The sequence below is a fragment of the Melanerpes formicivorus genome, unplaced genomic scaffold (assembly GCF_026170545.1).
Source record: "Melanerpes formicivorus ecotype bairdi unplaced genomic scaffold, bMelFor1.0.p_v2 SCAF_36, whole genome shotgun sequence".
NCBI lineage: Eukaryota > Metazoa > Chordata > Aves > Piciformes > Picidae > Melanerpes > Melanerpes formicivorus.
Genome location: NW_027142388.1, coordinates 471,217 through 498,487, shown reverse-complemented (window position 1 = coordinate 498,487; position 27,271 = coordinate 471,217). Strand labels below are relative to the sequence as shown.

General features: G+C 51.8%; 1 protein-coding gene across 4 annotated transcripts in view; it reads right to left on the bottom strand.

Moving 5' to 3' along the window:
- CABIN1 (calcineurin binding protein 1) overlaps window positions 1-27,271 on the bottom strand; it is a 136,863-nt gene that overhangs the window by 17,033 nt on the left and 92,559 nt on the right. For 3 of the 4 annotated variants that reach the window (XM_068157146.1, XM_068157149.1, XM_068157148.1), the window contains exons 30-34: window positions 17,707-17,870; window positions 16,139-16,235; window positions 14,774-15,412; window positions 14,252-14,326; window positions 4,066-4,357 (exon numbers count right to left, since the gene is read on the bottom strand). In XM_068157146.1, coding sequence (XP_068013247.1) covers window positions 4,066-4,357; window positions 14,252-14,326; window positions 14,774-15,412; window positions 16,139-16,235; window positions 17,707-17,870 — 1,267 coding nt within the window. Of the gene's footprint in view, window positions 1-4,065; window positions 4,358-13,387; window positions 13,529-14,251; window positions 14,327-14,773; window positions 15,413-16,138; window positions 16,236-17,706; window positions 17,871-27,271 lie in introns of those variants that run through there. The other variant, XM_068157150.1, reaches the window with a different exon arrangement.

Genomic DNA, 27,271 nt, shown 5'->3' with positions numbered 1-27,271 from the left:
CAGGGTCCTGAGCCGACTGCTGGGCTGGTGGACAGGGAAGTGGGTTGAGAGCTGGCTGAATGACAGAGCTCAGAAGGTAGTGAATAATGGAGCAGGGTCTGGGTGGAGGCCAGAGGTGTTCTCCAGGGATCAGGACTGGCCCCAGACCAATGTATCCATCAACAACCTGGATGAAGGGATAGGCTGAGAGAGGTTCTCCTCCGCTCCACCCTGGTGAGGCTGTACGGGGAATATTGGGTCCCCAGTTCATGAGGGACAGGGAACTACTGGAAAGCTTCTTGGACTAAAAACCTGCCCAGACTGCAGCAAACCCCTGGCAGTGAACCATCATCTGGGCTGCTGCTCCTGTCCTGTTTGTTCTTGATGATCTAACAGAGGTACACAAAACCAAAGGCAGCTTTCACCTCAAAGGATTTTCTGCACAGGAGGTGGCGAGAGGAGATGGAAACAGTTAACTCTCAAAACGGGAGGAGATCTCAGCAGCAGAGCTAAGAGAAGGCAGCTACAAAGGGGGTGTAACAGAATCACAAATAAGCCTTTTTAGAGGAGGTGGAAGCAGAGGTAGGAGAATTAAAAGGAAAAGAAGCAGCAGTAATTGGTGTCTCTCTCAGCCAGAGAAAGGAGCTGCCAGGCAGGCCTGAGAGCCAGGGAGCCAGCTACAAGACATGCAGTCAGCACTGAGATGAGAGCTCTGCAGAGAGAGCTTGCTTGGTCCTCAGGCAGCCTCAGGGGTGGCATTCTGGCAGCTAACCCTCCCATCTCCCTCCACCATGTACACAAAGCATGAAAGAGAACAAGCTGTAACTTTACAACCCTAACAAAGCCTAGGAAGCAAGGACAAACACTGCACTCATTGCAGGGTAGCCTGGGAGGCTGCAGAGAGGAAAGCACAGCAGAGATGCTCTGGATTGGGCCAGGGAAAGAGGAGAATGCAGAATGTGTGAGTTTCTATCTGCATATAGAATAGAATAGAATAGACCAGACCAGACCAGACCAGGTTGGAAGAGACCTTCAAGATCATCACGTCCAACCTATCATCCAACACCACCTAATCAACTAACCCATGGCACCAAGCACCCTGTCAAGTCAAATATTTCTGCTGAACAAAACAGTAGATCTTCTGCCCTCTTGAAGAAGAGTACAACAGCTGCACACAGGGTTCAGGGGGTTTATCTCCCCTGTGGTCTAGGCACAAATCTGAATGACTCCCTGCTGAACAAGCCGGCCAAGGGAACTTATGACACCATGCAACTCTCTTCAGCTTCCCAGGTACCCCAACAAATGTGGTTTACACATCTGACCAAACCACTGATTCCTTATCACTCACTTTTCCTTTCTTAAGTCTCTCCCTGGATTTGTGGGAAGGGATGAGGAGATGATTCCAACACAGCTGATGATGCTGGGTGGCAAACTGCAGTTTTGTCCTGTGCTCTGAGATTAGCCAAGTGGGAAAACTGCTTTCTCCCTAACCTGCTCTATGCTGCTACTGAATTCCAAGGATTTATGTGCAGCCAAGGCTGGCTGCAGATGGCAATAAGAGGAATACCACCAAGGAGAGACAGACAGATACCAGAACGTCACAATGTCAGCTTAACAGAACATCCAGACTGGACTGAGCTGCTCATTGTTAATTAATATGATGCACCATTAAGTCTCATCAATCTTAGAATCCCAGAATTGCTCAGGTTGGAAGGGACCTCAGAGATCATCCACTGCAATGCCCTGCCATGGGTAGGGACACCTCTCAGCTAGACTCAGCTGCTCAAGGCCTCATCCAATCTGGCCTTGAACACCCCCCAGGGAGGAGGCAGCCACAGCCTCCCTGGGCAGCCTCGTCCAGAGTGTCACCACTGAAGAACTTCTTCCTTAGCTCCAGTCTAGCCCTGCTCTGCTTCAGCTTCAAACCATTCTCCCTTGTCCTGTCTCCAGACCCCCTCAGGAAAAGTCTTTCTGCAGCCTTCCTGCAGGATCCCTTCAGGTCCTGGAAGGCAGCTGTGAGTTTCCCCTGGAGTCTTCTCCAGGCTGAACACTTCCAGCTCCCTCAGCCTGTCCTCACAGCAGAGCTGCTCAGCCAGCTCCAGATCATCTTTGTGACCTCCTCTAGACTCACCCCAGTAGCTCTGTGTCCTTCTCATGCTGGGGAGCTGGAGGCAGGATTGGAGGTGAGGTCAGAGCAGAGCCAAAGGGCAGAATCCCCTCTCTTGCCCTGCTGCCCACTCTCCTCTGGCTGCAGCCCAGCACACAGCTACCTGCTGGGCTGCATGAGGGCACTGCTGGCTCCTGAGTTGCTGCTCAGCAACCAACACCCCCAAGGCTCTTTCTTCAGGGCTGCTCTCAACCCACTCTGCACCCAGCCTGGATTTGTGCCTGAGCTTGGCCTGAGCCAGTTGCAGGACCCTGCCCTGTGACCTGTTGACCCTCACACACTGGCACACTTCTTAAGCCACCTCCTCAGCTGTTCCTCACCACAATACCTATTAAGTGTCTATGGTTCATTCATAGCTATCTGGGCTCCCAGGACTTTGCCTGTGGCATTTTGTGAGCAGTGTTAGGGCTCAAACTTGAGAACAGATGGAGTGAGCACAAAAGGCAGCAGACTCTTCCTCAGACACCGTTCCTGCTAAGGGTGCAAGCAAGCCCAGGCTATGGCAGGTACTCTGCCACCTTCACACACACAAATGAGCACAACCACCTCTTCTGGGCACCCAAGGCAAGTCTGGAATTGGGTCCCTAGGTGGATCAGTGCTGCATTGCACAGTGATTTTGACTGGTGCTCCCAAGCCAGGCTGTTGGGAGAGCAGTGAAGGCAAAGGCAGCCTTCTCCTTTCATTGCTCCCTCAATCCAGACAAGCTGTGCAGGACCAGGTCCATAAGGCAGCCCTCAGCAAGCCATGTGCTTGTGCTAGAGAACAAACCACATTTGTTCAGTTGCTTCAGCCCTTTTTCTGTGCTCCAACTTTGCACATAACCATACTGGGGCTATAAATAATCTATTCCCAACATTCCAGTTCTGCCAGATGCCTCTTTTCTCCAATGTGCAAAGCAGTAGTGATGATGCCCTGACTCTGTGAGCTGTAGCAGCATTCTGTGTCTCCACACACACACAGAGACCAGTGACAGCTATGCATCTCATTATGCTAATCAGGCACTTGCCAGTCAGATGTAGGCTGCCCACCACTTGACTTCAACTCCAATCACTTCTAACAGTTTTAAAGTATTTTAAAGAATTAGATGCTCAACTCTGAGGAAAATGAAACAAACAGTTTGGGTTTATGCTGCTTAGAGACCAAAATTCCCTGTTTCACAGAAGCACAGAATGGATTGGTCCAGAAGGGACCATAAAGAACACTGAGTCCAACCATGAACCCAAAACTACCCAGTCTGGTGCTAAACCATGGCCCTCAGCATCATCTCTACAGGTCTTTCAGATTCCTCCAGGATGAGGACTCCACCCCTTCCCTGGGCAGCCTGGGTCAGATACTGACAAGCCTTTCAGGGAAGAAGTTTCGTCTATCTCCAGCCTAAACCTCCACTGGGGCAACCTGAGGCCATCTCCTCTTGTCCTGCTGCTTGTTCCTTGGGAGAAGAGACCAACCCCCAGCTGGCTCCAACCTCCTCTCAGGGAGTTGCAGGAAGCAATGAGGTCTCCCCTCAGCCTCCTCTTCTCCAGATTGAACACTCTCAGCTGCTCCTCACAAAACCTGCTCTCCAGACCCTCAGGCCCCAGGAAGAGAATTCACAGATGTGTAGGATGGTTTGGGTTGGAAGGGACCACAAAGATCACCCAACCCCCTGGGGTTCTCAATGCCCCTGGGTTCTCAGGCTGTCATTCCATGATTTCACAGGCTAGTGGTCACCCTTTTAGCCTATCCTACTAATTAAAACATAAAGTCAGCAGATATGCCCAGCTCAGGACTCAGACAAAAAAAATCTCGGCTTGCAGGCTTCTGCACCGGGCCCAGTGACCAGGCAATGGGCCAGAACCAGAACCCAGGCCCCAGCTCACCACATGGCCTTGGCAAGCCCACCAGGGAGGCTGAAACCCTTCCACCTCCTGAGACTTACCCCGGGCAAGATCACTGACGCTGGGTGCAGCCTCTGCATTCTGACTCGGGAGATGCTCAGCGTCTCTGTGTGACTCCTGGGATGCAGGTGCTGAAGATGCTGAGGAGGAGGAGGATGAAGAGGAAGAGGCTGGCTTGGATTTGGAATGCAGGTCGTTGAGTCTGAGGAGGTTGTCAGGAGTGACAGTCTCTGTGCTCACTGGGGCAGGATGCAGTGCAGCTGGCAGCACTTGGAAGAAGCTCTCCCTGGTGTCCTTCGTGTGCTTCGGGGTTGTGGGCGTTTCTCCCGTGGACTGCACAGAACAGGGCAGGCAGAGACAGTGAGAAAGGAGCTGCCAGGAACTCTGCCTTTGCTCCCTGCTTCAGGACAAGTGCACACAGCCCAGCATTTTGCAGCCAGGAAACACCCCCTCTGCAGTGAGAACCAAATCAATCACTGCTATCAGAAAGCCTTTCTCCTTCACAAGGAATCTGCTGTTGCTGAAGGTCTGCTCACCCAAGCAGCTCTGACACTCAGTCCCATTCGCCTTTACAATGCTGAATTTAACAAACCCCTCACAACCCTCCATACTTCCCTCAGCTCTGATTATTAAGCAGGAATCAGAGGCTCCTAGAAAGAGGAAAAAAACCACATTTCTTTCATTTAAAACCATGCTGACAACCCCCTGACCTGAGCAGACAGCTCTGCAGTGCTTTCAGACAATTTGCAAGTCATTAAAACCAATTATTGTCAGCAGAGTCCTAGACTGGCTCAGGTTGGAAGGGACCTCACAGCTCATCCACTCCAACCTCCCCACCATGGGCAGGAACATCTCTCAACTGGACTCAGTGGCTCAAGGCCTCATCCAGCCTGGTCTTGAGCACCCCCAGGGAGGAGGCAGCCACAGCCTCCCTGGGCAGCCTGTGCCAGTCTCACCACCCTCACACTGAAGAACTTCTTCCTAAGAGCCACCCTAAGGCAGGTTCTTCTCAATCCCACAGAGACCTTGAAAGGAGATGAAAGAAACCCTTTCAATAACTTTTCTCAAGACAGAGGGTGGGGATGGAAGAGAAAGAAGGAGGAAGAATCACAGAATCAGTAAGGTTGGAAAAGACCTCAAAGATCATCAAGTCCAACCTGTCACCCAACACCTCATGACTACTAAACCATGGCACCAAGTGCCACATCTAAACCCCTCTTGAACACCTCCAGGGACAGTGACTCCACCACCTCCCTGGGCAGCACATTCTTCTAATGGCTAACAACTCTCTCTGTGAAGAACTTTCTCCTCACCTCCAGCCTAAACTTCCCTTGGCACAGCTTGAGACTGTGTCCTCTTGTTCAGGTGCTGGTTGCCTGGGAGAAGAGACCAACCCCCTCCTGGCTACAACCTCCCTGTAAGAGGCAAAAGCCCTCAAGAAGGCCACCCTTGGCCATTGTGCAGTTTACAACCCACATAAGACTTTGCAACTGTGTTATGGAGAGAGAGGGGAAAAAAAAGAGAGAAATAACCTCAAAAAAAAAAACTCCTTACAGGATGTCTTGGAGTTACCAACAGCACTTTCTATCCATCTGCTTCTCCTGCACCAGCAGCAGTCAAGCACAATAAAGCTTCTTGCCCACAACCACAGAGCAGGAAGCTGAGCAGCAGTGACAATCCCTTCACATGTGGTTTCTCATAATGAGATTTTACTTCGGTTTAGTTTTGGCTTTGTTGTGGCACTAAATCAAACCTGGAGAAATTCTCCTTCCTCCCCTCCCATTAACCTCATTGTGCTGAGCACCTTTCCTAGACCCACTCCCCAGCAATACAGCAGCTCTGCTACCCAATGGCTTTAGTCAGCAGGAAGAAAAGGCTGTTCTCTTCCACTGCTGAGGATGCTCCTTGCAGCCCAACTGCACACAACTTAACTGGATGACAGCTCTGTCATCTGCCTCCTTCCTCTCCTTCATTTCAATTGCAGCTTTATCTACTCAAGAATGGATTTCCTTCTGGAAAGCCAGGTGAGGTACTGAAGACCATGCAGTACTTTTGTCTTTGTGCCCCTGTACGGTTGGCCTCTTCTCCCAGGCAACCAGCACCAGAACAAGAGGACACAGTCTCAAGCTGCACCAGGGGAGGTTTAGACTCGAGGTGAGGAGGAAGTTCTTCACCGAGCGAGTCGTTCGCCATTGGAATGTGCTGCCCAGGGAGGTGGTGGAGTCACCATCCCTGGAGGTGTTCAAGAGGAGATTGGACGTGGCACTTGGTGCCATGGTCTAGTCATGGGGTCTGTGTTGATAGGTTGGACTCAATGATCCTCGAGGTCCTTTCCAACCTAAGTGATACTGTGATACTGGGCACTGGTGAGGCCACAGCTTGAGCACTGGGATCAGTTCTGGGCACCACAGGATGGGAAAGACATTGACGTGAGTGGAAGGTGTCCAGAGAAGAGCAATGAGGATGGGAAGGGGTTTGGAGGACATTATATGAGGAGCAGCTAACGGAGCTGTGGGTGTTCACTCTGGAGGAGGCTGAGGGGAGGCCTCACTGCTCTCTACAGCTCCCTGAAAGGTTGCAGTGAGGCTGGTGTTGGTCTTTCCTCCCAAGCAACCAGCAACAGGATGACAGGAAACGAGCTGAAGCTGTGCCAGGGGAAGGTTAGGCTGGAGAGGAGGAAAAACTTCTTCAGGGAGAGTGGTGAGAGGTTGGCAGAGGCTGCTCAGGGAGGTGGTGGAGTCACCATCCCTGGAGGTGTTCCAGAAGCTGTAGATGTGGCACTTCAGGACACAGCTTAGTGGTCATGGCGGTAGGGTTATGATTGGACTCAATGTTCTGAAAGGTCTTTTCCAAGCTTAATGATTTCTGTGCCTCTATGACAACTGTGCTATCAAAGTGGATGGAGGAAACATTTAAGGCTCATTAACACCTAAATGACATGTCAGAGGGAGGGAGAAAAATAGTCCAGAACTGCCATAAATATCTGCTAGCTCCTGTGCTGCTCTTTAAAACACTGAACAAGAATGTCCTTTGTTATGAAGCCTGTGCAAAGCTGCAATGTGAGCAGTGAGCATGTGTGTTTGTGTGAACTGAGACTACTCCTGCCTTAGGTGACAAATTCAGTCCCCTTGTTTGTTAAAACACAAACTCTTTCAGCAGACTCCTGAAGTTTACTCAGCCTCATGGAGGTTAACGACCAAAGCTTTTCATGGAACTGCTTGAGAGAGTCCAGCCCAGAGGCACAGAGCTGCTGCAGGTAGTGGAACATCTCCCTGTGAGGCCAGGCTGAGGGAGCTGGGGCTTGGAGCTGGGAGCAGAGGAGCCTGAGGGCTGCCCTCATTGTTGGGGATAAAGACGTTCAGGGCTGGAGTCAGGCTCTGCTCAGGGGTGTCCAAGGACAGCACAAGGGGCACTGGGGGCAAGCTGGAGCAGAGGAGGTGCTGCAGGGACAGAAGGGAAAACCTTCTTAGTGTGAGGGTGCTGGAGGCCTGGAGCAGGCTGGCCAGAGAGGTTGTGGAGTCTCCTGCTCTGGAGACATTCAAAACCTGCCTGGATGTGCTCCTGTGTGACCTGCCCTAGGTGATGCTGCAGGAGGGTTGGACTGGATGAGCTCTGGAGGTCCCTTCCAACCCCTAACACTCCGTGATGAAGGAAGGAAAATCCAGGAAAGGCAGCACTGGGACTGGCTTCCACCTAGAAAAGTAGCAGCAAAAGGGCAGGAATTTTTTCCAGAGGTGTTAATGGGAAAAAGGTATTTCCCCCCAGTCTCCTGAAGAGGCATTTCAGTAGAGACGACAGCAGCAGGAGAGAAAAGAAACAGAGCAGTAAGATAAAACCAAACAACAATTTCACCTCACAGACCACCTCACCAAGAGCTGATGTTTGCCCTGTACTTGTTGCCTTCAAAAATCCATTTGGCAAACCCAAGTAATGCCACAGGATCCTCACTGATCCTCCCTCTGACACAGCTCAGTGCTTTGGGGCCATGGGGAAAAGCAAGGTTCAAATGTTCCACAGCAGAGGGACTGAAGTTTCCTAACAATGGCTGCTGGCACTGCAACTCTTATATGACATTTCCTTGTTGGCTGTAGATGATTCCAGTGTCTGCAGCTCAGCATCCCTGGGGGATGGGAGTCAGAGCCCACCTAACAAACCCTGGGAGCTGTCAAACCACTCCAACCCCTGGTCCATGTTGGGATTTCACTGAACTGTGCCTCCTTCCTGCCCACCCCTCAGTCTCTCTGGAGCCAGCTCTGAGAGAAATCTCAGTTGGGAGTTTTGCCCAGGACACCTTAGAACCAGCAGCAATATCCATGAGCCAACTTCTGCAGAATCTTCTGTTTCCTAAGACTGCAGCTTTGTTTCCTGTACTTCACAGAATGGGTTGGGTTGGAAGGGACCTTAAAGGCTCATCCAGTTCCAACCCCATGCCATGGGCAGGGACATGTCCCACCACCCCAGGTTGCTCAGGCCCTCATCCAGCCTGGCCCTGAACACCTCCAGAAAGGGGGCAGCCACAGCCTCCCTGGGCAACCTGTTCCAGTGTCTCCTCACCCTCACTATCAAGAACTTCTTCCTACTCTCCAGTCTCAATGTGCCCTCCTCAAGCTTCAATCCTTTGTCTCTCATCCTGTCACTCCCAGCCCTTGTCTAAAGTCCTTCCCCAGCACTCCTGGAGCCCCTTCAGGTACTGGAAGGCTGCTCTAAGGTCTTGCCAGAGCCCCAACACTCCCAGCCTGTCCCCACAACAGAGGTTCTCCAGTCCTCTGATCATCTTGGTGGCCCCCCCTGTGGATCCCCTCCAGCACCTCCAGGTCCTTCTGGTGCTGGGGGTCCCAGAACGGGAGGCAGTGCTGCGGGTGGGGGTCTCAGCAGAGCAGAGGGGCAGAATCCTCTCCCTGTGCTGCTGCTCTCCCTGCTCTGGATGCAGCTTGGCACACAGCTGCGTGCAGGGCTGCCAGGGACCACTGATGGCTCCTGGGGAGTTTGTCACCAACTGCCACCCCCAAAGCCTTCTCCTCCAGACCACCAGATGACAGAAAGTGATGAAGACACGACTGAACTGCACTCCAGCCCAACAGCATCCTCCTCTTGCACAAATGCATGCAGGGGCTTTAACGTCCTGCTCTACACCGGCAGCCATGTGCCAGCAATGCTTCCCTACACCAGAACACTGGTAGTGGACCAAGAGAGATGAAGCCACAGGATGAAAAACATTGACAGACAAAGTAACAGATAGAAAGTGACTTTTCCTTCCTTCATCTTCACTTAATGATTGCCTTCTGCAGGAGACAGAAGGAGGAGAGCTGTTAATTATATCAAGAATACACCTCCAGGATAGAGTGAGAGGGGGATGCCATGGCAACTGGCAAATGCAACAGTGAACAGAATGGTCACCCTTTGGTAGGAGTGAGACCATGAACCAGCTCGTCCTTTTGTCCCCACCTCCTCCTTCCCCCCTGTCCTTGCCTTCTCTCCTGCATTAATAAAGCACACAGACAACACAGGAAAAACAACTTTTGCTGTAAGCAGCCTCTGACGTCTTGACGTGCAGGAAGAAAGGATGAAAATTAGCAGCATGTGGGTGGAATGAAAAGGGAGGAGAGGGGGAAAGACACAGGGTGGAACTGGAGGGGAATATTTTCTAATTATTTAATATTGTATTTATCTCCTCCCATCCCCAGCAAAGGGCCTTCAGAGGAGGATTTCAGCTGCTGCCTGAAGAGAACAGCTTGGTGGGTAGTTTTGGGGCAGTGGATGGTCCTGAAGTGAGAATTCAAGAAGAAACTGCTCTAAACACTGCAGGCCACCCCCACCGAGCCCCCCCTGTGGGCCAACCCCACCGAGCCCCCCCTGCGCAGACCACCCCCACCGAGTCCTCAGCAGGCTGCCCCCACCGAGACCCCCTGCACAGACCACCCCCACAGAGCCCCCTGCAGGCTGCCCCCACAGAGCCCCCCTGCGTGCCGCCCCACCGAGCCCCCCCTGTGCAGGCCGCCCCCACCGAGCCCCCTGCAGGCTGCCCCCACCGAGCCCCCCCTGCAGGCCGCCCCCACCGAGCCCCCCTGCGGGCCGTCCCCACCGAGCCCCCTGCAGGCTGCCCCCACCGAGCCCCCCCTGCAGGCCGCCCCCACCGAGCCCCCCTGCGGGCCGTCCCCACCGAGCCCCCTGCGGGCTGCCCCCACCGAGCCCCCCCCGCGGGCTGCCCCCACCGAGCCCCCCCTGCAGGCTGCCCCCACCGAGCCCCCCTGCAGGCTGCCCCCACCGAGCCCCCCCTGCAGGCTGCCCCCACCGAGCCCCCCCTGCGCAGACCACCCCCACCGAGCCCCCCCTGCAGGCTGCCCCCACCGAGCCTCCCCTGCGCAGACCACCCCCACCGAGCCTCCCCTGCGCAGGCCGCCCGACCGAGCCCCCTGCGGGCTGCCCCCACCGAGCCCCCCCTGCGCAGACCACCCCCACCGAGTCCTCAGCAGGCTGCCCCCACCGAGCCCCCCCTGCACAGACCACCCCCACAGAGCCCCCTGCAGGCTGCCCCCACCGAGCCCCCTGCAGGCTGCCCCCACCGAGCCCCCCCTGGGGGTCGCCCCCACCAAGCCCCCCTGCAGGCTGCCCCCACCGAGCCCCCCCTGCGGGCCGCCCCCACCGAGCCCGAAGTGAAGCAGGGCAGTAACAGCAGCACTAAACCAGAGCCTCTCCTCCACAAACTGCTTTTGTATTCCAGGAGCAGCTCAGGGATGAGCCTGGCAGCTCACCAGGAGCCCAGAGCCACGGCTGCTTTGCACAACCTGATTGTGCCTTTGTGTTTGTCATCAAATTCACTTTGTTTTGATTCTGGTGGCAGCTTCTTCATGAAACATCTTGGTAATTATATCTGACACTGAAAGCTGCTGGGAAGTTTTGACTGCAGGTTTGGAGAGGGAAACAAGGAGAGAGCAATGGAAGTTGGGCAGTGTCCAGCAGCAGAAGGGGGGCATGGATGGGTTCCTTTGGAAGAGGCAAGGAGAGGGTGAAGTGGAGGATTTGACCAGGCAGAGCTTGAGGGTTGGCAGCTGGAGCAGGAAAGGATGGCTAAGTTTTTCTTTTCTCTCTCTCTTCAGGGATGGAGCTGGTCCCAGAGCAGGGATTTTTCTAGCTGGGGCAGCAGTGAGTCTTAAATAACTCAGCAATGGTAAAACAGTTCCTGCTCATGGCATTTAGATGCTGTGTTACACTGAGAAGCCAACACACTGCAGCTGCTACAACACTCCCCAAGCCCTCCAGGGTCACCACACAGGACTAGAGACTTCATGGCACTCTGGAGCTTTGCCTTGAACACCCTTATGTTTTCAGAGGTGTTAAATCCAGCCCTGTGTGCAATGTTTTCAGCTCCTTGTCTTATCTCAGTTCAGCTTTCAGACTGGTGATGGGACAGGGCACCCTAACACACAACCACAGAGCTCCCCCTGGCCTCTTCAGGCCACCACTGAGGGCAGTGCCAGCACTGAGGGCAGTGCCAGCACTGGTGAAAGCTGTAATTCTGGTACAAGGGCATTTAATGGAACAGCCACAGTAACAAAAAATACCTTTGCAAGCTGGCAAGTCAAGAACAAAAGAAGACAGATGTGTTCTTGAAGCACCTCTCCATGCACTGATAGAATATTCTGTGCCCTGTGAAGCTTCCTCCTGGCTGGTGCTGCAATAACTTTCCCTTGCTGACACATCCTCAGCAGTATCACAGACCTCACCATCAGGCAGAAAAAATGAAGAACTGAATCTGAGCAATTTTAGGCAGCCAGTGGAAAAGGCTTACCAGAAAGTCTCTAATTATCTAGGAGCCTCACAAGTGCTGTCTGCCAGCACATACCCTCCGTGGTCCTCAGGTACACTGAAGGGTAATGCTGTGGCAAGGTCAGAGCAGTCTGCCTCTTCATCTTTCATTCTCCCTCAGCGAGGTCTCCTTGGTATTCCATTTCCAGGGACCATTAATTTCATATGAAAATCACAGTTGACAAGACTAAAAATACACCTCCGAACTCAGACCAGGAGCTGACTGTTTTCAGGCTCTCTGCACATCTTTTGGATCATCATCATACCTCCCTGGAGATGTTCAAGGACAGGGTGCATAGGGCCTTGAGTAACCTAGGCTAGCTGAGAGGTGTTCCTGCCCATGGCAGAGAGGTTGGATTAGATGATCTCTAATGCCTCTTCCAGCCTAAGCCTTTCTATGATTCTCAGACTGAGAAAAAGCTGGGTGACAGCAGACTGAACATGAGCCAGCTGTGTGCCCAGGTGGCCAAGAAGGCCAATGGCATCTTGTGGCCAGCAGGAGCAGGGAGGTGGTTCTCCCCCTGTACTTAGCACTGGTTAGGCCACACCTTGAGTCCTGTGTCCACTTCTGGGCCCCTCAGGTTAGGAAAGATGTTGAGTTGCTGGAAGGTGTCCAGAGAAGGGCAACAAAGCTGGGGAGGGGTCTGGAGCACAGCCCTGTGAGGAGAGGCTGAGGGAGCTGGGGTTGCTTAGCCTGGAGGAGACTCAGGGGAGACCTTATTGATGCCTACAACTACCTGAAGGGAGGTTGTAGCCAGGTGGGGGTTGGGCTCTTCTCCCAGGCAACCAGCACCAGAACAAGAGGACACAGTCTCAAGCTGTGCCAGGGGAGGTTTAGGCTGAATGTTAGGAAGAAGTTCTTCCCAGAAGGAGAGATTGGCCATTGGAATGTGCTGCCCAGGGAGGTGGTGGAGTCACCATCCCTGGAGATGTTTAGGAAGAGACTGGATGAGGCACTTGTTGCCATGGTTTAGTTGACTAGATGGTGTTGGGTGATAGGTTGGACTCGATGATCTCAGAGGTCTTTTCCAACCTGGCTAATTCTATTGTATTCTAAAAGAAAGAGCACCCTTCAGAGTGCTGCTTGACCACAAAGTGAATTCAACTCTGCTGGGACTTTAGCTCCCAGTAACAGTGACCACTACTGGAGAGCCACTGCAGTCCATCTTATGCACCCCTATCAGAAACCCTGCTCACATGTAAGAGCTTAAATGGAAAATGACAAGGAGAGGAGGGAAGGCTTTTAGCCACCACTGGTCTCACATCCCCTGTGTTAAATGACCACACAGATGCCTGGGCCAGCAGGCAGCAGCATGGACCACACCAAAGGGAGGAGCAGCTCTCACTCCAAAGTGCTGATCTATCTGTGCTCTGTTCTCATGCTGCTTGCAAAGCAAAGGCAGAATCATGGAATGGTTTGGGTTGGAAGGGACCTCCGAAGCTCATCCAGTCCAACCCCCTGCAGTCAACAGGGACATCCTCCACTCCATCAGGTTGCTCTGAGCCTTGTCCAGCCTTACCTTGAAGATCTCCAGGGGTGGGGCCTCAGCTACCTCCCTGGGCAACCTCTTGCAGTGTTCCAGCAGCCTCATGGTGCAGAACTTGTTCTTTACATCCAATCTCAATCTGCTCTCATTTCAAACCACTGCCCCTCGCCCTGTCACTGCAGGCCTCTGGGAACAGTCCCTCTGCAGCCTGCTGGTAGGAACAGAGATTTTGCACCAAATTGTATTTTCTCTTCTAGTCAAAACCTGCTGAGCAGCTGCTGGGTGTGCTGGTGGCAAAAATCATGGGAAGTGAGAGATGAGAAAATCCTTTGGGGACTTCAGCTGATGGTTTGCTGGGAAAATGAACGACCACAAGCCAGGTAATCCATCCAGTCCTCCTCTTGGATCAGATGTCACACTAAGGACTGGTCAATAACCATCCCTCCAGAGCTCTGTAATTATTTGCTGGATAAAGCCAGTGGCTGTAAGCTAAAAATCAAACTGAGGAATTTGAGCTAAAAATCAGATTCACAGCCATGCAGGTCAAGAGAAGATCTTTGGTATCTCTGTTGGCAGGGGAAGAGAGGATGAGGTCGACAGCCCTCAGGGAGCAGAGGGAAGCAATCACCATCTGTGAAATGCTGAGGAATGATGTGGCCATGAAGTGCAGCATGCCAGAAAGATTTCAACTTGCAGATTGTTTGGGGCTTCCCCCAAAAAAGCTTTTGAGCACACACACTGTCCTTCAGGCCTGGCAGACATAGCAAAGACACTAACAGAAGGGATGAGCTCCCTACACTCAGGTGCCCCAATCCATCTCTGGTGCTAAGCACACAAGGGAAGCAGGGATTGACTACAGACACTGACAGACCTGATGGCACAGCCCAAGGAATGAAGACTTGTTAGGAGGAGCCAGGGATGTAACAGAGCTTACCTGCTTTTGTGCTGCTGCTCCCATATGCACCTGGCAGAACTTGACTGCCTGTTCAAGGGCTGCTTCTTCATCCACCTGAACACATAATCACAGCTGATGACGTTGTAATTACTTAGCTCATCTCTAAAAGCTAATTAAATTCAGGTGAAATGGGGAGGTAGTGCATGGGAGTAAGGGGGAGAAGCAGCACTGCAGTGACCCTGGGTGACTCAGGAGTAAACATTCAAAGCTGCCCAACTCTCAATTCAAACACTGAGCACACCATTGGTGTTAGAGCTAGTAACTGATTTCAGAAATGGAGTTGCTGCACATGGAGGGCCCTACCTCCCCACCCTCCTTCCATGCAGTAGTGGTCTTGTCAAGAGAGAGGTTCTTTGGGAGATACTCATCCCCCCCCCCAGCTTTGGAAAAGAGATAGGGCCAATGTATCATAGAGAGAGAATCAATGAGGTTGTTTATTCTCATACTCTACACTCCCTGCAGAGGCCCTAGGGAAATGGCAGTGAATCTGAAGGGCTTTACCTGTTTAATCAGCATGTATGTCTCAGACATGATCTTCTCAATTTTCCCCAGGTCATAGGCCATAACCTTCTGGCCTTGCTGCCACACACGGTAAGCGTCCAGCAGAAGTGTCTTCCCAGATTCCACATCCTCAAGTAACTTCCTCTTCCTGCTTGACCTCTGGACAGGTTCTTCTGTAGGTGCTGCCTGAACTGTTCCTTTAGCTGCCTGCTGATGTCTGGAGCTGATACTGAGCTCTTCCAAAGAGAGCTCTGGAGCCCTGCTCTCTGGCGCTCTCTCCTTTGAGTTCCTGCCAGGCTGGACCCGGTCTGGCTCGCTGCGTTTGCAGCAAGAATCAATTTTTTCAGGGTCACTGAAATGTCCATCCAGATCCATAGGCTCAACTGAGCCAGGCCCAGGGAGCTCTTTAATTTCCTTGTCATTCTTGTCCTCTTGTTCCAATAAGTCCATAGCATTGGGAATTTGTCCCTGGGTCACCTCCTTGACTCCGTTCTCAGTCCCATGCACAACTCCATCTGCTAAAGCTGTCTTTTTGGGCAGGACATCCTTCCCCTCTTCAGCACTGGCTTTGTTAGAGACGTCTGTGGTCATCCTTCCTGAAGCAACGTTAGGAGACTTGGAACTCTGATCTTCTGAAACCTGAATAGAAGTAGTCATTCCTCTCTGTTACGGTGGAAATCAGAAAGCATCTGAGCACAGCTATGACTGCCAGGAGCAGTGACTATGGGTACCCCTGCTAAAGACAACACTTATTCTGTGTTCACTCTTGTTAGCTCCCAAGTATCAATTAATAAGCCAGGAGCCTTACAATTTAGTATTTTAACCCATGGAAACACCACAGAGAATTTGACAGCACAGGCTGAGCCAGAGCTGCGGTGGGATTTTTCTCCCCTCACTACTTCAGCCTACACTAAATGAAATCCAGGGTGTTAGTACCACAGAGTCTTCTTCCCGAGGACTGAAATCAACACTGGACCTGATTCTTTTGGCAGTTTCAGATCACAGAATGTTAGTGGTTGGAAGGGATCTCCAGAGGTCAACCAGTCCAACCCCCCTGCCACTGGATTCTGTGGTCCTGCTCTGGCAGGAGTGCTGGACTCGATGATCTTGGGAGGTCCCTTCCAACCCATAATATCCTGCGAGCCTGTGATCATGAGGGCAGAGTAGAGGGGCAGGAGAACCTCTCTCCACCTCCTAACCACAGCCCTCCTAATCCACTCTAGGATGCTCTTGGCCTTTGTGGCCACAAGGGCACACTGCTGGCTCATGGACTGACTTCCTGTCCACCAGGTCCCTTTCCCCTACACACTGTTCTCCAACAGTTCAGCCCCCAGCCCATCCTGGCCCCGGGGGAGGCTGCCTTACCCTCGTCAGGTCTCCGAGCGAGTCCTCCAGCACCTTCACGGTCAGCACAAAGGCTTGCTGGGCCAGCACCTGCCGGTCTGCATCACGCAAGTACTTCCTGTGCCACAGCAAGGGAACACAAGTTAAGCTAACTGCCAACAGCCTCAAGCAGTTACCTTCCAGCTCAGGTCTGTTTGGAGCTGTGCCAGTGTCTTTGCTCCTGTTTAGTGCTCGATCTGCAGGACTCTCTCCACAGCTTGGTGCAGATCGTTGCAGCCTCGGTGCCTCCCGACACCATGCTCTAGACCACTGCCAAGGAAAGCATTTCCAGCCATCGATCCCCAAGCTAATTGAGTTTGGGGGGAAAAAACATGAATTTCTAGTTCAGAATTGGCTGGGTTTAAGGAGAGGGCTAAGAATCAAGAATTTAGAAGGGTCTTATTTCAGTCAAAGCACCGCCATTCCCTCTCTGCAGTCTCCAATTGGTAACCTGAGGGCTGGCTTTTCAGACGAAACACACCCCAATTCTGATTCTTTCTTAGCTTAGTGAGGACTGAAGTTCAGCTCCAAGCACCCCAGTTTTTAAAATGCAGCTGGGGAGAGGCACAGCCCAGCCACACCCAGCACATTTGCATTCAGAAATTCCTGCAGGGACTGCACTTCCCCACAGCTGGCACTGCCTAACCCCACACAGCCAATTTCTTGTTTGGTAAATTCAGTCTAGACTTATAAATAACAGAATATTTTTAGTACAACTATGGGCTTGCTGGGGACAGAATTTAAACCTTCTATGGTCCAGTACCCCTGATATGCTAAAAGTCAAAGTATTTTTGGCTTCAAGCTTGCTGAACACGTGGTGACACATTCCCAGACATGCCAGGATCTGTGCAAATCCACATGCACTCACGCTCAGGAACACATGAAGGAACCTTCAGTGCTTCCAACTTATTGCCATCAATCAGCCAGTTCAGCTTCTTAAGCATTTGCCAGAAACTGATTTCAACATTTCCCCACTCAGCAAGGCACCAGAATTTCACATCCTTGGCTTCCATGTTTTCCATAGCTATTTATTTTTGTCTCCTCGTTGATAGGAGCCTGTCTTTAGCTCACGTTAAATGGCTTCTTTTCTTCTTAAATAAGGTTAATGCAATTAAAATTAGATCACCCCTGAATAGGATAAGCTTTTAAAATAGCATCAGCTGCCAACAGACACATAAGCATTGTTCAGTCACCAAGATTACAGGAAGGCAGGATGCCTGGGCCCTGACCTCCCTCTCCGGACACAGCTCTTATGCAAGAGGCCAGCAGAACAGTGCAGGAGTCAGGATGCTCTGTGTCACCAGCAAGTCCCTCCACATGGCAGAAAACCTCTGCATGGCTGCTCTTGGCTTTCAAGAGGCATGCACAGAAGATCTAGATTCTCATCATGGAAGTGTGATCCTGGCAAAAGGCAGCCACCCTCCCACTAGACTCTCACAGAAATCTTTTTTCCCCCTAAAGCAACCTCATCTTTAACTGAGACAGCAACACAGGGAACCAAAACACATCCCAAGCTTCCCAGATAATAGATTCAAATCAATGTGTCATACTTTCCCTGGTCAGGGGTCCTCTGCAGCATAGATGAGACTTTCAGCAAGGTGTTGTAGTCCTTGAGCTGTGCCAGCACGTCCAGCAGCAGCACAATGGAGCGGTTCATATGAGAGGCAAAGCTGCCCGGGCGGTCGATCTCATCCACTGGGATGCGCCAGATGCCCTGCAGGCAAAGGAAGAGAGCAAACCCCTGAGCAGGCACCCAAGGGGTAAGGACAGAAACCTGAAACCGTGGGCTGGATTCACAGCTTCACCGAGGAGCTGGGGAATATTGGGTGGCCAAATGCTGTGGTCCTTCAGACAGGGAGAGCTGGATGTGAAGTCACAGAATCATAGAATGTTAGGGGTTGGAAGGGACCTCCAGACCTCATCCAGTCCAACCCCCTGCCACAGCAGCATCACACCTAGAGTAAGTCACACAGGAACATATCCAGGTGGGTTTGGAATGTCTCCAAATTGAGACTCCACAACCTCTCTGGGCAGCCTGCTCCAGGCTTCAGCACCTTCACAGGGATGAAGTTTCCCATTTTGTTCTCCTCGCACCTGCTCTGCTCCAGCTTGCCCCCAGTGCCTCTTGTGCTATCCTTGGGCACCCCTGAGTAGAGCCTGGCTCCAGCCCTGCACATGCCAGAGCTACAGGCTGGGGTCAGAGTGGATGAGAGCTCCCAAACAGAGAGGGACCTGGGGGTGCTGATCGACAGCCACCTGAATATGAGCCAGCAGTGTGCCCAGGTGGCCAAGAGGGCCAACGCCATCCTGGCCTGCATTAGGAATAGTGTGGCCAGCAGGAGCAGGGAAGTCATTGTGCCCCTGGACTCTGCATTGGTTAGGCTGCACCTTGAGTCCTGTGTCCAGTTCTGGGCTCCTCAGTTTAAGAAGGACATCGAAACACTTGAATGTGTCCAGAGAAGGGCAACAAGGCTGGGGCCTTGAGCACAGCCCTGTGAGGAGAGGCTGAGGGAGCTGGGATTGTTTAGCCTGGAGAAGAGGAGGCTCAGGGGTGACCTCATTGCCCTCTACAACTACCTGAAAGGTGGTTGTAGCCAGGAAGGGGTTGGTCTCTTCTCCCAGGCAACCAGCAGCAGAACAAGGGGACACAGTCTCGAGCTGCGCCAGGGGAGGTTTAGACTCGAGGTGAGGACAAAGTTCTTCACTGAGCGAGTCGTTCGTCATTGGAATGTGCTGCCCAGGGAGGTGGTGGAGTCACCGTCCCTGGAGGCGTTCAGGAGGGGATTGGACGTGGCACTTGGTGCCATGGTCTAGTCATGGGGTCTGTGTTGATAGGTTGGACTCGATGATCCTCGAGGTCTCTTCCAACCTTAGTTATACTGTGTGATACTGTGATCTTTATCACCAGCAATGAGGGCATTGCTCAGGCTACCCTGCTCCAAGCTGCAGAGCCCCAGCTCCCTCAGCTTGGCCTCACAGCAGTAAGCTTTTGGGCTACAGGATACCGTGCCCATCGAGCCCGTGCGCTCACCACAAACATCACATTTCAGGCTTCACAGAACTGGTTCAATGACTCCGTGTTCCACAACTGCACTTCATGACCTGGCCTGTCTTGGGGTTGTGCAGCTGGGGACATCTTATTATGACTTCTCAGTGCTTGAGGGGGACTTACAGGAGGGATGAGGATGGACTTTTACCAGGGCCTCAGGTTGCACCAGGGGAGGTTTAGGGTGGGTATTAGTTCTTGGCTGAAAGGGTTCTCAAAGCCTGGCACAGGTTGCCCAGGGAGGTGGTTGAATGCTCATCTCTGGAGGTGTTTCCAAGAGGCACAGATGTGGTGCTTAGGGCCATGGTTTAGCACCAGCCTTGGTAGAGTTAGAGACTGGTTGGATTCAATGATCTCAAAGGTGTTTTCCAAACAAAGCTATTCCATACCCTAAAACCCAAGCAGGAACAGAGAAGACGATTTCCTGGCTTAAAAGCTGCTGCTCTTGTGCAGCCACAGCAAATTCCTGCCTTCAAAGAATCCTGCCCTGATCTCCTCAGTGTGTTCACCATGGCACTAAGCAGGCTGAAGAGAAGAATCAGACTCCTCAGCAGCATCCATGCTCCACTGGCAGATTCAAACACTTGTGCACCTAATTAAATTTCTGGGACAAGGGAATCTTTGGGGAGCAAGGCTGGAGACTGATAAAAATATAATTGAATTATCATTAGTCAGCTCAGATTTTGCAATGCCTAATTAGTCTAAGGAGATTTGATTTCAGGTGGTTAATCTGGATGCTGTCAACACACCAGTCAAGCAGACATGGGAACACAAAAATACAATGCACACCAAGCTTGCATGTCAGGATGGACCCTAGATTGCAACTGCTGCTGTATCAGTGCAAACCTTTCCCCCCCTGCTTTATTCCCTTCTGGAACTCCCTGCAGCAGCTCTTTCAGCTGAAGATGTTGGGGTCATGTTTGTCATCTTGTGACAAAGCAGGGAAGAACAGCCTCATTGATAGGAGTGCCCAGCTAGGAAGTAATTCTGCTTTCTAGGCCCATTCAGAGAGCAGGATATACAAATATTTACTCCTTTACCCTTGTTTAAAGGTCTTGCTTTGATATTTTAAGCTTTACTTTCACTGTGAGCAAAACTGTTCAGCACTTAATGCAAGTTGGAAGCAAAGGAAAATAAATTGCATCTGAGCACGACAGCAGCAGACATGTAGTAGCCAGCCTGTATGCAACAGGGCCTCCCCCTGTGTGTGTCTTCAGAGACTCTCCACTTCTACTCTCCACAGGATGTACAGGAACTTGGGAAAAAAAAACCCAGCGAAACATCAGTGTTTTAAAATAGGAACCAATGACTTCAGCTGGATAGAAAGCACTCAGTCCTGCCAACTTTTCTTACTCGTGCTCCTCCTTGTGCTCTTTTATCTTACTTCCTAGTGATCAGAGAAAGCCATTTCTGCTCCTTCAAGTTTTCTTTCCAATTGTTTTGGTAGCTTCCCCTTTCCAGGACTTGTATCTACAAGTGCACCACAACTGACCCCCGAGGCACCACCCTCACTTCCTCCTGTCCACAGCTACCAACATCCACCGGACCCTGCTGCAGCTTAGCGACAAAGATTTTATCTGCTCCCGCAGCCCAGCAGCACCCTCGCGGGTAACAGTCCCATCAAGCAGCACAGGCTTCATCTTCATTTCAACAGAGGAGCTTTTTCTTCCCCTTTTCCTTGCACAATCTGGCCCTGATATTTTTTGCTCCTCTGCATGTCTGTAAGCTGGGTGGCTGCCAAATCCTAAAGCAACCCAAAGCCTCATAATGGCACCACACTGCAACAGCCTACTTAGCCAATTTAACTACACAAAACAATTCATGGGCAACTTAGCTGCATACTGTAGGAATGGAAGAGGGCCAATGTGTAGGTTCCTGGTCTCTTTTTTTTTTTTTGCATTAGCTCATCCTTCAGTTGGATTAGGCAGATCACTTGGAAGGGAGCTTGCAGTCGGTGGAAAAGGGTTTTGCAGCTCCTTCACATGCCTCTTGCGTACAATTGAATGCCACCCCAAGATGACAATAATGCAGCAGCCCCATCTGCAATGCCAGAAGTTGCTCACTGCGACAGGGACAAAGTCCTTCAGACAGTTACAGACCTGGGGGAATGCTGTTCTTCTGTCTTTCTGCCACAGGGTGCAATGGAGGAGCTTAAATTCAAACGGAGACCTGGGGCTGTTCCCTTGATCATTGCAATTGCACAATTTCCTTCTTAAAAGGAAAGTCACCAACTCCTCCTGCGTGGACTTGCAGCTTTACAAATGCAAAGCAGCAATAAAGCTAAGATTGCTGCCCTGTGTTACATACCTGCCTGTCTCCCAGGCAGCCTCAAGCCAAAGAAAGCAAAAAGAAACCTGCCATCAGGAGTCAGAACAATCTGCCTTCCACCCACTGTGATTTTTATTAAGCAATATGCAAAACACTGGTGCTGAAGTGACTTTACCAGGAATTTATTTCATGGGTGATGCTGAATTCTTTTTCATGCTGCAGGGCTGTTGTGCTGGTTCCCCCCTCCCCAAGAGATTAAAGAAACAGTTGCATTCAAACTGCCCCCAAAGAGCAGTTTAACTGAGCCCCACCAGGCAGGGATTTTGTCCTTCCTAAGTATCAATAGCCTTCAGGAAGAGTTATTGCTGAACCCAGATCATCTACTGCAGTTTGCTGAAAAAGCTGAACCCTTAGCTATATGTTTGGGTGTTTTTCCAAACAACCTTAAAAGACAAAAAACACAAAGCATGCAAGGAAATAAACAGGAAGAGCCCAGAAAAAGCTTAGTGAGTTTGAGTCAAGTTTTCACAGCAGCATTTGGAAATGCAGAGGTGTGAGCAAAGTCATTCTCTTGACAGCATCCACACAGAGGAGTGCAGATCCTTGGGACAAACATTTGCAGTCCTTTGAAAGGTTTGCTTGTTTGTGGTTTTTTCCCCCCCCCCCCCTCCCCTGATTATCACCACTTGGGCCACTTGACAAAATGCCTCCAGTCCTGGCCACCAGTAGGATTTTAGACCCAAGGCGCTGCTCCCGTCTGCTGGCCACCATTCCAGCAGCTGAAAGCTTCTCCTCCCTTCTGCATCAGCCAGCAAAAGCTGTTTACATGAAACTAGAGGAAGGAGTGAGATGCTTCCAACGACTCCAAAATGCCTCTCAAGATCCAAAACATGGAGCTGCTCTCCATGCCTCCCTGCCTAAACAAACACTGGAAAAGCTGGGGGCCGGGGAAGCAAGTCTGATGTGTGAGCTGCAGCCGGGAGGCCCCAAACGCTGCCGACAGCTCAGCACCGAATTTGACGTTAAACACAGAGCAGAGCCACGAAGCCAGCAGGCCACGCTCCTGGGGACATTTGTTTTTAGCTTGAAGCTTGCTGCAGAGCCTCCCCTTGCAGCACTGGAGCCTCAGGAGGGTGCAGAGGAGGCAGCTGCACAGGCTGGGAGAGCACAGCTCCAGCAGCAGAGGCTGTTTCCTAGGGCAGGCACTCGGAATAGGCAGGCAGGCAGCGCTCACTGGAGTGCACATCACTGCTCCAGAACTCTTCAGGAGGGGATTCCCTGGGGTTTAGGAAATGCCTCTCTGAGAAGGAAAAGCTGACAGTTCCCAACAACCCCCAAAGGTGTCTGGAGCTGGCTGCTGCTGCCATCACAGAGCTCCAGAGCAAACCATTTTCTGAGCTGAGATCCAACTTCACCCTCTCCACACTCCAGGCTTTTTCTTCCCGAGGAAAGGGAGAACACTCAGCACACTTCCAGTGATCCCACTCAACAAGCAAACACATCAAAACCACTGCCACAAATACAGACCTTTGCATACTTGTAACTTAATTCCCCCTTTTTCCCCTCCCCAAAGGTCACCACACAAAAGTCAGTTGCATGCTCCCTTCAGGTGACCAAAGCAAACTCAAAACACTTCTCCATTTGTCAGCTTCAGTAACCTTCTACTAAGAAAAGCCTGTAATGGAAACAGATCTCCTGGAACTAGTACTTTAAGATTGGTATAGTACAGGACAAATCTACTAAACCAACTAATGAAGTGATGTAGGGAAGCCACCAATTAACCATGCAATAACCTACACAATTTTAAAATCAGAATCACACAGTGGTTAGGGGTTGGAAGGGACCTCCAGAGAGCATCCAGGCCAACCCTCTGCCAGAGCAGCATCACCCAGGGCAGGTCACACAGGAACATATACTGGGGGGGGTGGAAAGTCTCCAGAGCAGGAGACTGCACAACCTCTCACAGTATCACAGTACTGCCAAGGTTGGAAGAGACCTCAAGGATCATCGAGTCCAACCTATCAACACAGACCCCATGACTAGACCATGGCACCAAGTGCCACGTCCAATCTCCTCTTGAATGCCTCCAGGGTCGGTGACTCCACCACCTCCCTGGGCAGCACATTCCAATGATGAACGACTCGCTCGGTGAAGAACTTTCTCCTCACCTCGAGTCTAAACCTCCCCTGGTGCAACTTGAGACTGTGTCCCCTTGTTCTGGTGCTGGTTGCCTGGAAGAAGAGACCAACCCCTTCCCAGCTACAACCACCTTTCAGGTAGTTGTAGAGGGCAATGAGGTCACCCCTGAGCCTCCTCTTCTCCAGGCTAAACAACCCCAGCTCCCTCAGCCTCTCCTCACAGGGCTGTGCTCAAGGCCTCTCCCCAGCCTTGTTGCCCTTCTCTGGACCCGCTCAAGTGTTTCGATGTTCTTCTTAAACTGAGGAGCCCAGAACTGGACAAAGGACTCAAGGTGTGGCCTAACCAATGCAGAGTCCAGGGGCACAATGACTTCCCTGCTCCTGCTGGCCACACTATTCCTAATGCAGGCCAGGATGCCATTGGCCTTCTTGGCCACCTGGGCACACTGCTGGCTCATGTTCAGGCCGCTGTCAATCAGCACCCCCAGGTCCCTCTCTGTTTGGCAGCTCTCAGCCACTCTGACCCCAGCCTGTAGCTCTGCATGGGGTTGCTGTGGCTGAAGTGCAGCACCTGGCACTTGGACTTGTTGAATGCCATCCCATTGGACTCTGCCCATCTGTCCAGTCGGTCGAGGTCCCTCTGCAGAGCCTTTCTACCCTCTAACTCTCTGGCCAGCCTGCTCCAGGCCTCCAGCACCCTCACAGTGAAAAGTCTCCCCTTCTGTTCCCCTGGCACCTCCTCTGCTCCAGCTTGCCCCCAGAGCCCCTTGTGCTGTCCTTGGACATCCCTGAGTAGAGCCTGACTCCAGCCCTGCACATCTTTATCCCCAGCAATGAGGGCAGCCCTCAGGCTCCTCTGCTCCCAGGTCCCTCAGCCTAGATGTTCCACTGCTTGCAGCAGCTTTGTGGCTCTGGGATGGACTCTCTTAAGCAGTTCCCTGAGGTCCCTCTTGAACTGAGGAGCCCCAAACTGGACACAATACTCCAGATGTGGCCTCACCAGGGCAGAGCAGTGATAATCATGACATTTCCTTGTTCCTCTGACTAGCCAGAAAGTACCTTGGGATGTCTGTGTGTGACCCTGGCTTTGTTCTCTCCCACAAGCAAGTAAGCCAGAGCCCTCGGCTGACTTTTTTTAAAGCCTCTGCTTTCACACAGAGTTATGCACAAGATGCTGAAGTAGCACTTGCTTCACTCTCTTCACAGCTACCTAGGTCAAGGTAACATCTTGCACTGAGGCCTGGAAGGCAAAGGAACATGGTTTAACCCAAACAGTTCCAACATGGGATTAGAAACCTCACTCTTTACAGCTATGTCCAGCTCAGACCCCTTGCACATCCCTGCTCCTCTATTTAGTGCTCAAATCAGCAAGCATGGCTGATGACTTCCGGCTAGTTCTGAGTGTAACCATGAAACCACTGCTCCCTCCCCCATCTAGCAAACTACTAAACCACCTTTTCTCTCTTACCCTTGATCTTGATACTACCCTGTCACCTGATTGTGGGTTTTCTTTTCTACAGGCAATTCTGGTTCCCCCCCCCCCCCCCCCCCCCGCCTCAATTCCTCATTTCATCCACACTGCTATCCAGTGTGGAGTGGCACAGCTCCACCTCTGTGACTGCAAGTGGGAACAGAAGTATTAAGCAATGAAGGCAGTCACACTCAGAATATTAAAAGGGCTAGAAGCAGGGACTGGTGTCACCAAGGCAAGAAAGCAGCAGTCCCTTCTGACTCCAACGTAGCCCATTTCAGAACTTGCCTACATTTTCAGAGTCTTCAAGCAGTGCTCATCTTATCTACCATGAGTCTTGTTCATGTACTACACTAACACAAATTAGAACATAAAATGATAGAATCATCATCATAGAATAGCTCAGGCTGGAAGGGACCTCACAGCTCATCTGCTCCAACCTCCCCACCATGGGCAGGGACACCTCTCAACTAGACTCAGCTGCTCAGGGTCTCATCCAGCCTGGCCTTGAACCAGGCAGCCACAGCCTCCCTGGGCAGCCTGTGCCAGAGTCTCACCACCCTCACACTGAAGAACTTCTTCCTCGGCTCCAGTCTGACCCTGCTCTGCCTCAACTTCAAACCATTCCCCCTTGTCCTGTCACTGGGATAAGTCTCTCCGCAGCCTTCCTGCAGGATCCCTTCAGCTACTGGCAGGCAGCTCTAAGGTCCCCCCCAGGAGCTCCCTCACCCCCAGCTCCCTCAGCCTGTCCTCATAGCAGAGCTGCTCCAGCCCTTGGATCATCTTTGTGACCTCTGGATTCACTCCAGCAGCTCTGTGTCCTTTTCATGCTGGGAGCACCAGAGCTGGAGGCGGGATTGGAGGTGAGGTCTGAGCAGAGCAGAGCCGAGCCAAGGGGCAGAATCCCCTCTCCTGCCCTGCTGCCCACACTCCTCTGGCTGCTGCCTGCTGGGCTGCATGAGTTCCACGGACGTTTGGACAATGAACAGAATTTTCACCTCCATTCTCTCTCTCCCTTCCAAATACAAAATATTCTCAGAGTCTTAAATCTCAGATTTGTCAATCCCTAGAACAATCCTTTTACAGCTGACTTGACATGAAATTGGTTTCAGCCCTCTGAAAAGCAGAGCCCAGCCAGGCTCGCTTGGAGAGACTGTTACGTGTGAGCATGAGTCAGGGCCATGCACACACAGAAGGCAGGGAGAGGGAAGTCATTTCCTTGCTGCAGAGGCAATTACATAAAACCAGAAATGCCTTGTTAAGATGATGAGCTCCAAGCTGAGGGGGAATTAGTGAAACAGAAAGTGAGGTCTATGGGCAGCCTTCGCAAAGCACTGGGCTTGGCCCTTCGCCAGCCACAATCTGAAGGGGGTTGTTCACTTGGTCAGGAGGCTTGAGGAGCTTTTCCTCAGACGTTCCCATGTACCACGTGATCTTACAACAATGTCAACACAAAGTCACATCAAGCCTTTTTAAAGGGAAGTGGCTTGCCAGGCTATGAAAAAGGGGAAGGAAGAGGCCATCCTGTTCCACAACTGCACCTAAAGGGAGGCAAAGAAAGCAAGGAGGAGCCGCAGAGAACTCTCTTGCAACCTGTTTTGAGGGTGCAGTCCTCTCCCAGCAATGACACAGCTGCACTCCCTCCTGAGCTCTGCAACTCTGTCCCTCAGGCAGACATCACCCACTTGAAAAGCCAGGAAACACAGGAGGTGAGTGCATAGTGCAGCATCCCCTGGATGAAGCCAACCCCTCCCCAAGCTGATTTTCCAAATCAACACCAACAGCTCCAGTGGAGGATCCATCCCCAGAGGACTCTTAGATTGCCACTTCTCCAACCCCTTATTTCTCCACTCTGCAGATCAAGGGTACTAGAGCAAAGGTGGATTTGAAGATGCAGCTGCAGAACACTCATTTTTCTTTCTTTCCCCCTCCCCCCCCTCCCCGTGACCAAGGTTAACAAAGGTTCCCATTTGGACAGCTGGACAGTTCCTCAAGCTGGAAGGTCAGTTACTGATAAAAACACTTCTGGACACATTATTTAAGTACATTTACTGGAGCTTTTCCTCCAGAAGCTGCTGCTCCCTTTTACCAGCTGAATGTTAGGAACGAGAAAACAGGATTGGTTAGGAAAGGAATTAAGTGATCAGCAGCGAAGTTTCATTCACTGCATCTTGCAGCCAGCCCAGGGCTTA